Consider the following 17,274-nt stretch of genomic DNA (forward strand, 5'->3'; position numbering starts at 1 on the left):
CAGCCTCCCAACATTCTGGGATTACAGGCATGTGCCATAGCACCCAGCTAGAGGACTTTCTTAAGTACTGATCCTTGTAGTAACTAAGAAAAGAAGATTAAGCAAATGTTATTTGCTGTGTTTCCTTTATTTATTTTTTAGACACACATGTAATCAAATATATACTGTACTTAGTCTCTATATAGAGAATTTTACTTACAGACATAAAACATGAAGCTCAAAGATGGTTTTGTTGTTGTTGTTGTTGTTGTGTGTGTGTGTGTGTGTGTGTGTGTGTAGGGGAGGTACAGGGATTGGATTTATGGGGCACTCCACCACTGAGCCACATCCCCAGCCCTATTTTGTATTTTATTTAGAGACAGGGTCTCACTGAGTTGCTTAGCACCTTGCTTTTGCTGAGGCTGGCTCTGAACTTGAGATTCTCCTGCCTCAGCCTTCTGAGACACTGGGATTACAGGCTTGCACCATCATGCCTGGCTCAAAAATGTTATTTATTTAACATCACACAGCAAAGAATTAATGAATTTGAAGCTAGAATCCAGTTTTTTATAATCCTTACCCAAATGCTTGTCACTTACGATAGAAGTCCTACCCAATCTTGTATCACACCAGAATATGAGTACATGCCAACCACTGAGACCTATATAGATTTTTTCAGAAATCTTACTCCATTATTTATATGTTATTCCTCCAACTCTCACAACTCACAATTAGTAACCTCTTAAACCATACTTATTATATGAACTGTTATCACCTTTGTCTAAATCTTGTCTTCAAAATATGTGCTGTCTATATTAATTTTCACTCCACAACTCTGCTCTTCCCACTCCAAAGCCCATCACTAAACTGTGTGTTCATTTAATTTCTACCCATTATTCTTGGTCCATTTAAAGGCTCAGGAAAGCTTTGGAAAATAAGCTTGATAAACCTGAATTTAAGTCTACTGAACAATGAGACTTGAGAATAGGACTGTAGTCTTCATCCCCAGAACACACCAAGTAGCTAGCACATATGATCAATAAATATCTATGGAGTTCATGAGTGAATTAATGCATGAAAAAAATGAATGCAATTCTCAGCTTTGCTCTTACTAACTACATAACCTGAGTCAAGGTACCTGACCTTTCTTAACCTCAGTTTCCTCTTCCTTTACAGAGACGATGTTTTATTTATAAAGAAAGCATACTGCTATTTCATAAAATTACAATAAAGATTAAAATATAATAAGAGCTTTGCATTCTGTTAGGTGTCATATAAGCATCAGGTATCATTACTAAATCCCCATGGATACTTCTTCAATAATTTGATCCTTACCAAATTTTTCTGTCCCTCAACTCCTATTCCCAAATTCCTATCATGTGTATTTTAACAGCCAATTTTTTGCCACTAATTACATCCCGTAAATCTCAATTTTTTTCATGGGATAAGTCTGTAGCTCCTTAACAGAAAGGCCTGGCATTCTGTCTTCAGAAAACAGACACATAGTTGGTGCTGAATATATAACTATTACCTTATAAAATTATTGGTACATATGGTGCTTAGATTCTATACTTGGGGTGCATTATAGATCAAACAAAGTTTAACAAACTAAAAACCTAACCAATGGGAAGATAATATATGATTTGGGGATGTCCAAAAGTTATTTATGAAATAAAGTTCAATTTAAACACATGATTATATTAGCAAGCCTACTATCTTTTTTTCCTAAGAGCTTCACAAACATCACCTTCCATCAGATCATGAAGAAACTTTTAACACAATACTAGAAATAAAACAGAATGGAAGTTTCAAGCATAATGGGTTCCAAGATTTTATTTTTGGCTAAAACCAAAAGGTGAGATTAACAAACATAATTTCTAGAATCTCAACACCAAGTTGAAAATTTGACAAAGTATGATTAAAAACCAAAAGAACTCTAATCAACATTATAGAATTTCACATGGAAGGAAGGACAATAAAGTGGCAGAGTACCTTTGAAATATGTTCAAATCTAACAAAGTTTTTACTTCTATGGAAGTAAAAAAAATTTTACAGGTCTAAAGAACAAAATGCTGCTATAAAATTTTTCAATAAATATATTTCCATTTTAGCACCAACTGACAGGCTCATTTTAAATATGTTAAGAAATTTGTCTAGCCATGCATTTCACATCTTCACTAACATTATAATGTCACAATAGAAATTTCATTGGAATGACCTTACATGTGACAATGTGTAGGTGTCTGGCATCATAAAAGGTTCAAAACACTTGAATTGAAAATCAGTCATTCTGATTTTCATAGCTTTTTTATATGAAAGTCATATAACGTAGACTTATACTGCTAAGACATAAAGAATAATTTTCATATTTTTCATGTGTTTCTGATGGATAATTACTTCAAATAGCAATAACTCAGCTGCAATTATTATCAGAACTAAAAATGAGTGGGAATATAATAGTTCACCTTTATGCATAGGAGTGGATCCAGTATCATCACGTTCATTAAAATTGATTACTCCTTCTTCTACTAATTTCTTAAGCATTTCCAAATCACCCTTAAAGGCAGCCACATGACCTGGAAATGCTAATGCTGTCGAGAAAAAAATTCAACATTTAAGTAAACACATGAATTATTCTTTTCCCTTCCTTAAGCTGTCATATATTTCAGGTTCCAATATTATATCAAATGTGAGGTTTTTATATTAGAATGTGTTCAGCTGATGTGTGGCAAGTAATAAAAAGAAAATTATAAAATAAGATTATTACCAGTTGTGCTACTCTTCCTCTCCTCCAGACTTCAAACTTGCCAAAAGTATTGAATCAGATATATTACTAGTCATATTCCCTTTCTCCCTCATCCCACCACAAAACACAAAAGGATGGTCATTTCAACTCTTTGCATGAAGACACAGGTCTCAAGGCCTACATGTGCATAGACCATTCCCTCTTTTGCTTGCATTAAAGTGAAGATACCAAAATATCCTGAAAATGGATAAGAAGTATGTGTGTTCCTATGTATATATGTATGTATAAATAAATATATATACTCATACATACAAACACATGTATGTAAAAGTACCTAACCTGGTGCCTTGAACATAGATGCTTGATAAAATGTCTTGAATTATAAAACTATATATAGTGAACCCTTGCTAAATGCCAGGCACAGTAGTAAGCACTTATAAGAATTAATAATAGACAAACACACACATTTATGGCAACTGGTTTTTGATAAAGGGGCTAAGACATTTCAATAAGTAAAAGGGAGTAAAGGAAAAGTAAATGGGTAAAGTCTTTCCAAAAAATAAGGCTGGAACAACTGATTATGCATAGTTTAAAAAAACAAATTGACACATTTCATTCTATATACAAAATTAAATTGAGGTCTAAATGAAAAAGTTAAAACAATAAAGATTTCAGAAAAAAATTAGGAAAATAGCAAATTGATCTTGGGACAGGCAAACATGTCAAAATAGGACCACAAAACACTATCCCAAAAAATCAATAAATTGTACTTAGTCAAAACTTAATACATTTTCTCTTTGAAAAACACCATTTAGAAAACAAAAAGGCAAGATTTGAATGGGAAAATATTTGTAATTCATATACCTGACAAAGAAATTGCATCTAGAATATGCAAAGAACCCTGAACACTCAATAGTAAGCAAAAAGCCAACTCAATTTGTGGTGGGGGTGGGAGGGTTAACCAGGCAATGAACTCTGGGGTACTCAAACACTAGGCCACATCCCCAGCCCTATTTTATATTTTATTTAGAGATAGGGTCTGAGTTGCTTAGTGTCTCGCTTCTGCAGAGGCTGGCTTTAAACTTGAGATCCTCCTGCCTCAGCCTCCCAAGCTGCTGGGATTATAGCCATATGCCACCATGCCCAGCCCAATTTTTTAAAATGGGCAAAAAAAAACTAAACAGATACTTCATAAAAGAAGATATACGATTAATCAACAAGCATAGGAAATATGTTCATCATCCTTAGCTAAAAAAAGAAATGTACTTTAATAAACAATAATGCTACATATCCATTTGAATGACTAAAGTAGAACAGACTGCCCAAGTGCTGACAGAATGTGGAGAATATGAAATTTTCATATATTTCTGCTCAGAGATAAAAAATAGATATGACTACTTGGAAAATATTCTTATGGCTTCTTAAACAATAAACATACACCTACCATACATTCTACTCCTGGATATTTACCAAAAGGAATGCAAATATGGGTCTACAATTCATGGCAATTATTAATTATACGCCAAAACTGGAATCCATACAAAAGCTCAGCAACAGGTAAATGGATAAACACAATGTAATACAATGGTAACCAAAAGGAATGACTTATTGGTACAACAAGGATGAATCTCAAAATCACTGATACATAAAACTCTAGAAAATGTAACGTAATCCATAATGATAAAAAAGTAGACTAATGGTTCTATGGGGTCAGGATACAAAGAGGGATGAACTTGAAGAGGATATGTAAAAAAACCTTTGGGGTGATGGAAATGTTTGTACCTTTATGGTTGTGGTGAATTCATGAGTATATATTTATGTCAAAATTCATCAAAATGCATGTTTTAATACAATTTAAGTAAATTACTCTCTAATAAGATTGATTTTTTTTAAAGGACACCATAATCAAAGTGAAAAAAACAAGCCACTTGAGAGAAAATATCTGTAGCAGATAAAAATCAATACATGATTGGTTTCAAGACTATACAGAACTCAAATTATTTAGAAAATAAAAAAGAATGAAATTTTTAAGAAAGGAGAAAAATATAGGTAGGCAATTAAGAAACTTTAATATATATTTTAATATGCATTATATAACTAAAATATAGTATCATAGAATGAAATGATAAACCCAAAATAATAGTTCACTCTTGAGGAGAAAAAAAAGGTAATGGTATTATGGAGAGAGAGAGCCAAGTAACTTCAACTTCCTAATATTTTCTTCTTAAATTTACTGATATAAATAGCACTCTTTATATTAATCTCTATACACTTTGTCAATAACTTTATGAAAAGATGTTCAGCCTCATTCGTAATCAAGAAAATGCAAATCAAAACACAAATTAAACCTTTTCATACCCAACTGCTTAGTAAAAGTTGAAAGTCTAATAATAGATATATTGTGTTTTTCTACATCCTCACCCCAAACTGCTGGAAATAGGGTAGATTTTAACCATTTTCATGAAGAAAGTAGCAATACTTTTTATATTGAAAATGGGCATATCCCACCAAGCAAACCTAAAGTAAAGTTTCCCAACTATTTACCAAGACTCTTCATAAAGGTAACAATTTACAAGGTACTTGGCTTTCCAACTTTTTACCATGGCACCCTAGCTCCATAAAAGCAGAACTCTTAACTCTGAGTTTTCTGAAAAAATAAGAAAGACCTTAAGAAGATTCATCCAATGATCCCAGCTTGCCATGCAAAGATTATCACTTCCTATGTAGGCTGTGTGTGAAAAATGTAGGGAAAAACATCTCTAAGGAAACTTATAAACAAAACTAAGGAGAAATATACAAAAATATAATAGTAAAACCTTTGTAAGCAACCTACATGGCAAATGGAGATTGAACATATCCATTAATATAATAATTTCAAAAACACAAGATTTTATGAAAAAATAAAGTCATGGAAGGCTATGTACTTTTTATGCCATTTTTTAAAGGTTTTAAAAGAAATTTCAAAGACTGCTAGTTGTCCACCAAAATACTCTTCCTTCAGTAGCTTTAGAGTTGCTGCTGAGATGAGACTTCCCAGCTAGGTAATGAAATATCCAGGCTTCCTTAAAAGCTATTTATGTAAAATACAGATCACATGATGTCTATAAAAGAAAAAAAAAGCTATTTATGGCCATGTGACTAATTTTCCAACTCAGTGTTAGCAATCTCCAACTTGGAAATCAGTGGTCCTAGGCTTATATCATGTTCTCTTCCCCTCCCCTATCATCTCACCCCTGCTTGATTAGCAAAAACTAGAGGGAGTTAATAGCATAGTAGGCTCTGAATAAACAGATATAACAGATTCACTCTTTAACCCAGGCTGTCAAATACAAGAAATAAACTTATATATCATTTAAGTAATTGTATTTTAGGATTTCTTTACTACAACAGTTTAGCCTCTTATTATAACAAATATACAAAATAATACTATATATTTTAATGATATAGTACACACACATAGATACATTCATAATTAAAATATAAAATCAGAGAATGGAATAATAAATCAACATAATATTTTACCCTGGAGGAAGAAGAAAAAATAATAGCGTGGAGAGCCATTCTCACACGTGACTGGGTGACTCCCGGTTTGGGCCTGAGGCTTCTAGCTATGTCGGAATTTTCCCGGCCCTCTCCTGATGAGAGAACCCGTCCGTGTGGGGGTATGACTGACCACTGACCCCGGGGGCCCAATCACTGACCCTGACCTTGGAGTGCGGCCCCCCCTCAACCTTCATTGGATGGAATTATCCCCTGAATTTCTTGTTCCCCAATAAAAGGCTACTCCCTGGCGTGCTCACTCACTCACTCTCCTGCTAGCCCCGAGTAATCCTTGCTGCCCTACGGGTGGTTCGAGGTTGGAGCCAGAGAGGGGAGCCGTCTCGGACCTGGTCATAGAAAAAGGTAACTGAGTCTATGTTTTATTTCGATCTCTGCTAGCTAACTTTTATGCCAAGAACCTCATTAATGAAACCAATGCGCAGGCCGCATGGTGGATAATAGTATTACAGAGAGAAGTTCAAGAGATTTCAAACTCTGTAATATTTTATTCTTGAATTCAGTAATAACAGTGTTCCTTATGTTATCTCAACATACTTTTGTCTAAACTATTTCATAATAAATAGTCTGGATTAATGTTTGAACAATGATATATTACAAATTTTAATGATACATGTGCCTTATAACTTCTTTTCTTTTCCCATTTGATTCTATTTATTATTACCATTATATTATAATAACATTTTCAGGTTAATTACTTACTTTCTTGATCTCCTAAATCATTTCCTTCATATTTAGCCCCCTGGATAAACTGTAAAATATTGTGTTTAAAAAACCTCTGGGCCAGGTCCAATACATTTTCTCCATTATCATTGAAGGCTTTTAAAGCTTGTGTTCCACTATTCATTCTGCTGAGTAGGAATTTAAAACAATGAAGGTGGCCTTCCATGGCTGCTAAGTGAACTATAAGTAAGAGGAAAAAGAACAATATAATTGTAAAATTGAAATTGAAGTAATTTGAAAAAAAAGAAATAATATACAAGCTCTAATCCTCATAAGGAAATGACCATCTCTGCCTCATATGACAGGGACTTTCCCAGAGAAAGGAGAACAGACCTTCTTTCCAGTCTTTATCTCTTTATGCAATCAGCCTTCTCCTCATGAAAAAGCAGTAGACCACCTGGTTGAACAATTACACATATAGACAAGACTTTGTATTACATGCTGTGATATACCCAGAATTTAGAAGAGGGATTTGCATGGAGTAGGTGCTCAATAAATATGTCAAATGATTTTTTTTTAGACATGATTTCACTTTGTTACCCAGGCTGGTCTTAATCTCCTGGGCTTAACTTTTTCTCCTGCCTTGGCCTCATGAATAGCTGGGACTACAGGTGTGTACAATCATCCCAGCTCCAAGTTAATAATTTTTTTGAGAAGGTGGAACACAAGCAGTCTAGTCCCAAGGATGCAGTCTTAATCTCTACATTATACAATTAAAAATATATACTACTGGTTATAAAATAATTAGATATTTAAAGAAACAAAAGTTAGGTTTTTTTAACTGAGACAGCAAAAGACTAATCAAAATAATCAGGCATATTTTGAATAAAACTAACCCCTACCTGCATTACACACAGAAAAGTCAGTTCCAGGTGGACTAGGGATCTAAATATGAAAAGTAAAATAATAAAATTTCTAGAAGATAATATAAACAAATATTTTCATGACCACAGAAGATTTTTTAACAGGATACAGAAAGCACTGGCCATAAAGGAAGAGATTACTAACTAGTTAACATTAAAATTTGGTTTGTGTTCTTCCCTCCTCCCACCCCAGTACTAGGGATTGAACCCAGAGATTGCACTCTACCACTGAGCTATATTCCCAGCCCTTTTTATTTTTTATTTTGAGACAGCGTCTCTCTAAGTTGCCCAGGCTGGCCTCAAATTTATGATCCTCCTGCCTCAGCCTCCTGACTCACGGGGATTACAGGCACTTACAATCACACTTGGCCTAAAATTTTAAACTTCTACTCATCAAAAGATACCTTAAAGAGGGCTGGGGATATAGCTAAGTTTGTAGAGTGCTTGCCTTACATGCACAAGGCCCTGGGTTCAATCCCCAGCACCACAAAAAAGAAAAAAAAAAGATATCTTAAAGAATAAAAAAGTGATTCAGTCCTTCAATCCACAGTAATACAAAAAGAAAAAATGAAAAGGCAAACCATACAGCAGAAAAGAGTTGCATGAAAAGATACTTGCAACGTATATAGCTGACAAATGGCTTATATCTGTACGGTATAAAGCACTTCTACATTTCAATAAGAAAAAGAAGATGCAACAAAAAATAAGCAAAAGAGTTAAACTAGTATTTCACAAAATAACCGTTAAAAAATGATGTTGCATATTTTTTAAAATTTTTTTGTTGTAGATGGACACCATACCTTTATTTTATTTGTTTTTTTGTTTGTTTGTTTGTTTTGATTTGGTTTTTTTTTTTTTTTAATGTGGTGCCAGGGATCGAACCCAGTGCTAAGCAAGCGCTCTACCATTGAGCCACAATCCCAGCCCATATTGAATATTTTTAGTCATCAGGAAAACATAAACTAAAGTCACACTGAAAGATTACTATACACCCATCAGAATGACTAAAACTAGGAAAACTAGTAATATCAAGTATTAATGAGAGAATGGAACAACTGAAACTCTTAAACACGTCTAGTGTGGTATGTAAATTGGCACAATTAGTTTGGGAAAGCTAAAGAAGCCAGATATAAAAGAATACCTGTATACTGTTTGATAATATAGAGTTCAAAAAGTAAAAAGTAAAGAAAAAAGGGGGAGGAAGAAGGGAAATATTACTGGATGGTAGTAATATTCTGTTCTTGACCTGAATGACAGTTACAGAGAAGTGTTCATTTTGGAAAATACAATGAGTTGTGCATTTGAATTGGAAACTTTTATAGATGAGTGTTAGTTTAAATTTTTGTTTTTTAAAAAAGTGAGTGAAATAAAAAGTGGGTTTTTTAAATAATTTTTTATTTGTTTTAATTATTTATACATGACAGGAGATCACATTTATGCACTTTGATATATCATACATAGGTGGGATATAATTTCTCATTTTTCTGTGCACATGTTGCAGAATCATATTGGTCATGCAGTCACATATATACATACAGTAATAATGTCTGTTTCATTCTACCATCTTTCCTATCCCCACATCCCCTCCCCTCCACTCCCTTCCCATCACTTCCCTCTACCTAATCTAAGGTAATGCTATTCTTCCCTAGTGTGCCCTACTCCTCCCCCCCACTCTACCCCCCATCCAACCTTATAGTGAATTAGCATCCACATATTAGAGAAAACATTCGGCCTTTGGTTTTGTAAGAAAGCAAATAGGAGATTCAAGATGGCAGGCTAGAAGAAGGCTGGCATTCCTAGACATTGCTTGGCTCGAGATTCAAGCAGCAGGAGTACTGCTTTCTCTGTGAGGTGAGTGAAAGAGAGATTTCAATAAATCTCAAAATTGGATGGTCACAGTGTCTTAGAGATTCAGAAATTTGGGTACATTAAACAAAGAAGAAAGATTATATTGGAAGGGCTGGAGCTGTAGAACAGGCCAAGAATATTTCACCCAGGGGAATTCAAGTCAGTTTTCTTTGCTTTAGCAAAGGGGATCACTTCCCCTTTTGAGTCTGGTGGCTCATGTGACCAGCTAAAGCAGGCTGGAAAACTGAACAGGTGGGAGTTGCATACACTCAGGGACTAAGCCTGGGAAGCCTGGAAAGGCTGTGTTCAAGGGCAGCAGAAGAGGTGAATGATTGGCTCCCTCACCTCATAAGTAGAATCCTAATGAGGCTCTGGAGAGCAATATTCCCAGCAGAGATCAGCAACTTCCAGGGCCTAGGGGTATGTTGATCTAATCTCTCCAGAGCAGACACAAGCCAACAAAGCCCCTGAGGTCTGATTAGAACTAAGCCCCACCTGCTGGAACTCCACATACAGAATTCTGCAGCAACCCCACCTGGGAAGAACATCAATTTGGTCTGTACAGACAAAACTCCAGCTGAGAGTACTTCCCATTCCATCCTACCTCGTACTGGGGAGAAGAGAAGCTGAGAATTATTTGAACCAGCTTCAACCATAGGCCACTCCAACTGGCAGCTTAGTGAGTAACACAAAAAGAAGAAAGGTTTAATAACCCTCAGCCCTTGTTCTTGCACTCAGTACATAACTCAAGAAGAAATGAAAAGACAGTCAGGCATAGATAGTAACCATCTATTCTTATTGACTATTTTGACCACCTCAGTGGAAACAATTCCTTTTTATTAAGAATCTTTTTTTCTTTTTGTTTTTGTGCATGCTTTTGCTGTGCTGATTAGTTCATGACATACATATTTATTTCTTTTTTCAGATTTTTAGCATTTTTTAAATGTTCTTTTTTTCTTTGCCTTGTTATTTTTGTTTTGTTTTGGTACTGGGAATTGATCTTAGGATCACTTAACCACTGAGCCACATATTTTAAATTTTTTAAAATTTGTTATTTTGAGACAGGATCTCACCAAGTCCTCAGGGCTTTGCTAAGTTGCTGAAGCTGGCCTCGAATTTGCAATCCTCCTGCCTCAGTTTTCCAAGCCACTAGATTACAAATATGCACCACTACACCTGGCCTTGCCTTGTTTTTTAAGGGTTAGGGGTTTTGATTAGTAATATTTTGGATTTGTTTTGTATTGTTTTTCATTCGTCTGTTCCTCTTGTTTCTCTTTCTCCTTTTTTTCTGCTAACAGCCAAGCCTCTTGTTCTTTCACTCTCCCTTTCCTATGTTACTTCTACTTTTTTTCTCCTCCTTCCTTATAACCATCACAAGCTACATCTTTTCTGCATCTCACTTTTTGAAATTGTAAACTCTTTTCTACCTTCCTATCACATTTTCTTTTCTCTTACTTAACTGTATTCTTACCATCTTTTAGCACTAACTGGCTTATATAACTCCTGTCCCCACCATTAATGCTGTTGCAATGATTATTGCTGTGGATGCCATAGTTGACACTTGTTGTTTGATTTAACACCAAATATAATATATGGTTACTTATTGTTTTTGCTGATGGCAATAACTGACCCTACCATTTCTGGTTTTTGTGGCAATTAACATTGTAGATGCCATAATAGGAATGAAGTATTAGTTTAATGCTGTATATTGTTTGCATAGGTTGTTGCAATTCTTTGTTCCTCCTATGAGATGCTGGGAACCTACAGGGACACTACAATTCACAGGGTAAAACTCTGCTGCTGAACTAAACTCAACCAAAAGACAGATGCACCTCGCTCCATATACAAATTAGTGACAATCTTTAGCTACACTTCAATACAAAGAATGGAAGAGATAAAAACCCAAACTAATGATCAGGCCTGAAGTAAAAATGACTACAGGTGGACACCAACATCTCACCTATGGACATCTATTACTGTAGCCAAAACAGAGAGAAATAACATGATGGCTGTGGATACCTACAAGGGAGTCTCAATCCAAAACACTCTAGGACACTTTGGCAAGTGAAGATTGTGCTCTATCAAGGCCCACACAGAAGAGTGGAGGAGAAACACATTCCAACAGATGCATAAAACCCAATACGTGAAATACAAGAAATATGAAAAAGCAAGCTAACACAATACTTCCTAACATTCATAGTTCACCAGCAAATGACCCCTAAAATATTGAAGTGAATGAAATATCAGCTAAGTAATTCAAAGGAATTATTATAAAAATGATCAATGAATTCTAAAGGAATACAAAAAAAACAACTGAATGAATTATAGAAGTTTACAGATTATGAATGATAAATTCAATAAGGAGATAGAAATATTTTTTAAAAAGAACCAAACACAAATCTTAGAAATGAAAGACACAATAAAACAAATAAAATTTTTACTTGAAAGCTTCTCTAATAGAGTAGACCATACTGAAGACAAAGTCTCAGGGCTAGAAAATAAATTGGCCAGCCTTGAACAGTATTAAAGGACAAAACAGACAGTATTAAAGGGAAAAAAAAAAAGTAATAATGAACAGAATATACAAGAACTCTGGGATATGAGGAGACTAAGTTTAACAACCACTGGAATTGAAGAGGGCTGTGAGATGTAGGTTAATGGAATGGATAAACTCTTCAGGGAAATAATAACATAATTTTCCAAACCTTAAGAATAAGATGGATATGATTATCAAGATACCAGAGGCATTCAGGACCCCAAATAGACAAGATCAAAAAAAGAACCTTTCTATGACACATTATAATTAAAATGTCTAACATTCAGAACAAGGATAGGATTTTAAAAGCCTCAAGAGGAAAACATCAGGCCACATTTAGAGGTAAGTGATTCAGAATCACTTCTGATTTCTCATAACAAACTCTGCAAGTCAGGATGTGTTCCAAGGCCTGAAAGAAAATAACTGTCAACCAAGACTACAAGATCCAGCAAGGCTATCATTCAAAAGCAAAGATGAAATAAAAATCTTGCAAAATAAGCAGAAAATATAAGAATTCATGACTGCTGAACCACCATTACAGAACTTACTTAAAGAAATGATGAACATAGAAGAAATAGCACCAAAAAAAATCTCATTTTAAAAACAGATAACCAAATGAGAAAAAGGACCAAATTAAACATGATAAACAAACCAAAATATTAGTAATTAATTAACATCTCTCTATAATAACATTGAATGTAAATGGTCTCTATTCTCTGATTAAAAGACATAGGCTGGCAGAATGGATTAAAGAAATAAGACCCAACTGTATGTTGTTTGTAAAAGACCTATCTAACATGCAAAAACAGCCACAGGCTGAAAGTGAAAGGATAAAAATTGACATATCATGTGAATGGAGTCCAAAAAAGAAGCAGATTTTCTCATATCTGATAAAACAGATTTCACATTAAAGTGAATCACAAAAAACAAGAAGGTTCATATTGGTAAAGACAACAATCCAACAAAAAGATATAAAAGTAATAAATATTTATGACCCAAGCATGGATTCGATTACATAAAAGAGACGCTATTCAAACTGAAGGCCCAGATAGACACAGTACAATAATACTGGGCAATTTCAACACACCTATCTCACCATTAGATAGGTCATCCAGACAGGAACTTAGTAAAGACTCTTCAGACCTGAAAAATATTATAAATTAAATTGATCTACTAGACATCTATAGAATATTTCATCCACCAACAGCTGAATACACTTTCTTCTCAGTAGCTTATGAATTCTTCTTCAAAAAGATCATAATGCAGGCCACAAAACAACTCTTAGCAAATACAAAAAAAATACCTGATATAATTCCTTGCATCTTATTATATCATAATGAAATGAAATTAGAAATTAATATGACAAAACTCTACAGAAACTATATAAACACATAGAGATTGAACAATACTTTTTTGTACATGAATGGGTGATAAAAGAAATCAAGTGAGAAATTTAAAAATTATTATGAGAATAGTGATACAACATATCAGAACTTCTGGGACACTATGAAGGCAGGTCTAAGGAGAAATTTTATAGTTATGAGTGCCTACATAAGAAAAATCCCAAATAAACAAATTAATAATGCATCTCAAGGCCCTTGAAAAAAAATAACAAACCAATTCCAAAACCAGTAGAAGGTAGGAAATCATTACAATCAGAGTCAAAAATCAATGAACTTGAGAAAAAAAAAATACAAAGGATTAATGACACAAAGAGTGGGTTCTCTGAAAAGACAAACAAGATTGATAAGCCCTTAGCCAAACTAACCAAAATAAAAAGGGAGAAAACTCAAATTAATAAAATTAGAACTAAAAAAGGAAAAATCATCACAGACATCTCAAATCCAGTGGATCATTAGGGACTATTCTGAAAACTTATATTTTAATAAATTGGAAAACCTAGAAGAAATGGGTATATTTCTAAACAAATATGATCTGCCAAAACTGAATCCACAGGACATAGAAAACTTAAACAGACCAATAGCTTGTAATGAGATACAAGCAGTAATAAAAATCCTTCCAACAAAGAAAATCCCAGGACTAGATAAATTCTCAGCTGAATTCTATCAAACCTTTAAAAAATAACTAAACCAATACTTCTCAAATTATTCCATGAAATAGAAAGGTATGGAACAAATCCAGTTCCATTCCATGAAGCCAGTATTACACTCATACCAAAACCATAAAAGGACACATCAAAGAAAGAAAACTACAAATCAATATCCCTGATGAACTTAGATGCAAAAATATTCAATAAAATATTAGCAAATCGTGTTCAATAACATATTAAAAAGATTGCATACCACAACCAAGTTGGATTTATTCCAGAAATGCAAGAATGGTTTAATATATGCAAATTAACAAATGTAATTCATTACATTAACAGAATTAAGGATGAAAATCACTTAATAATCTCAACAGATAAAGAAAAGGCCTTTAACAAAATTTAGCACCCATGCATGATAAAATCACTGAAGAAACTAGGGAGAAAAAGAACCTACCACAACAACATAAAGGCTATGTGTGAAAAAACCCAAAGCCAAAATCATGGTAAGCAGGGAAAAACTGAAAGATTCTTGAAAATCTGGGATAAGACAAGGCTATACACTCTCACCACTTCTATCTAATGTGATTCCAGAAATTCTAGCCAGAGCAATTAGAAAAGAGAAAGAAATAAAAGGGATAAAAATAGGAAAGGCAGAAATCAAATTATCACTGTTTGTAGATGATATGATCCTATACCTAGAAGATCCAAAAAATTTTACTAAAAGACTATTAGAGCTAATAAACAAATCTGGCAAAGTAGCAGCTTGCAAAATCAACATACAAAAATCAATAGCTTTCCTATATACCAACAAATCTGCTGAGAAGGAAACCAGGAAAACAAATTCATTCATAATAGCCTCAAAAAAAAATACCATAAAATACCTAGGAATAAATCTAATCAAGGAGGTGAAAGACCTCTACAATGAAAACTATAGAACATTTAAGAAAGAAATTGAAGAAAACCTCTGAAGATGGAAAGATCTCCCACATTCATGGATAGACACAATGTAGTTCAAATGGCCATACTACCAAAAGTAATATACAGATTCAATGTAATCCTCATCAAAATACCAATGACATTCTTCACAGAACTAGAAAAAGCAGTTCTATAATGCATTTGGAAGAATAAAAACTCAGAATAGCCAAAGCAATTTTAAGCTAAAAAAGTAATGCTGGAAGCATCACAATTCCTGACTTCATATTATATTGCAGGGCTATAGTAACAAAAACTGTGTGGTAGCAACATAAAAATAGATACATAGAGCACAGTACAGAATAGAAGAGACAAAGATAAATCCACACATCTGCAGTCATCTGATCCTTGACAAAGATGCCAAAGACACACATTGAAAAAAAGAGGGCCTTTTAACAAATGATGCTGAGATAACTGGTTAATCATATGTAGAAGAATGAAACTAGACCTGTATCTTTCACCCTGCACAAAAGTCAACTCAAAATGTATCAAGGACCTTTGAATTAGACCAGAAACTATGCAACTCCTAGAAGAAAATGTAGGGTCCAACAGTCCAGCTTTTAAGCACAGGCAGTGACTTTCTCAATAGGACCCCTAAAGCTGAAGAAACAATGCCAAAAGTTAATATAAAGAACAGCATCAAACTAAAAGGCTTCTGTACAGCAAAGAAAACAATTAGGAATGTGAAAAGAGAGCCCACAGAATGGGACAAAATCTTTGCTAGCTACTCTTCTGACAGAGGATTAATATCTAAAATATACAAAGAGCTCATAAAACTTTATGCCAAAAAAATCAAATAACCCCATTAATAAATAGGTAAATAAACTAAACAGAAATGGCCAACAAATACATGAAAATGTTCAATATCATTAGCAATTAGGGAAATGCAAATCAAAACTACACTGAGATTACATCTCACACCAGTCAGAATAATAGTCATCAAGAATACAAATAATAAGAAATGCTGGAAAAGATATGGAGAAAAAGGAACATCTTTACACGTTTGGTGGGACATAAATTAGTACAGCATATAAATTAGTACAACAGCTATGAAAATCAGTATGGAGGCTCCTCAAAAGAGTAGGCATGAAACCACCATATGACCCAGCTATACCACTTCTCGGTATTTATCCTGAAGAATTAAAGTGATCTTACTACAATGATACATGCATAGCCATGCATGTAGCAGCACAATTCACAATTGCCAAACTATGGAACCAACCTAGGTGTCCATCAATGGGTGAATAGATAAAGTAAATGTGTTATATATACAAAATGGAGTTTTACTCAGCCATGGAAAAAAATGGCATTTGCAGGAAAATGGTTGGAACTAGAGACCATCATGTTAATCAAAATAAGTCAGACTCAGAAGGTTAAGGGTTGTAATGTTTTCTCTCATATGCGGAAGCGAGAGAGAAAAGGGAAAACAAAGGTGGGGTAGTTCTAAAAATCAAAGAGACATCAGTAGAAGAAAGGCATCAAGGGGTCAGAGATGGGAAAGAAGAGGGGAAGTGCTCAAGAGTGACATTGGCCAAATTATATTGTTATATTGGGTGCATATGCGAATATGTAACAACAAATTCCATCAATATGTACAACTATAATGCACCAATAAAAATGTGGAAACAAAGAGCAAATGAATACATGAAATTCTTTATTAATAAAAAGTAAAGTGTTTTTCTCTTAAGAAACATAAATAAAAAGAACAAAATAAAATCACTTTCAGATATGCACAAAAAGAGTGCATTCATACTAAATGAACACTAAAGTATGTTCTTTTGATGGCCATGGGTGTAGCTCAGTGGTAGAGCACATGCTTACTGTGCACAAACTTAATCACCAGCAACTTACCCTCAGCCAAAAAAAAAAAAAAAACAGATGTTCTTTAGAAAGAAGCAAAAGGATTTCAGATAGTAATGTAAAGGCATAGATGAGGCCAGGAGATATATAGGAGCCAATTTATAAAGGTCTAATATGACAAAGTAATCAAGGTTCTACAGGG

At 34.1% G+C, this 17,274-nt stretch overlaps 1 protein-coding gene across 4 annotated transcripts in view; it reads right to left on the reverse strand.

The window, feature by feature from the left end:
* Ankrd42 (ankyrin repeat domain 42) overlaps positions 1–17,274 on the reverse strand; it is an 89,149-nt gene that overhangs the window by 52,488 nt on the left and 19,387 nt on the right. For 3 of the 4 annotated variants that reach the window (XR_007342241.1, XM_048787988.1, XM_048787987.1), the window contains exons 6-7: positions 6,986–7,186; positions 2,445–2,570 (exon numbers count right to left, since the gene is read on the reverse strand). Coding sequence is in view for 3 of the 4 variants with exons in the window: in XM_048787988.1 (XP_048643945.1) it covers positions 2,445–2,570; positions 6,986–7,186 (327 nt within the window). In the remaining variant the exon portion in view is untranslated. The remainder of the gene's footprint in view (positions 1–2,444; positions 2,571–6,985; positions 7,187–17,274) is intronic. The other variant, XM_048787989.1, reaches the window with a different exon arrangement.

Source organism: Marmota marmota, unplaced genomic scaffold (assembly GCF_001458135.2).
Source record: "Marmota marmota marmota unplaced genomic scaffold, marMar, whole genome shotgun sequence".
Lineage (NCBI taxonomy): Eukaryota > Metazoa > Chordata > Mammalia > Rodentia > Sciuridae > Marmota > Marmota marmota.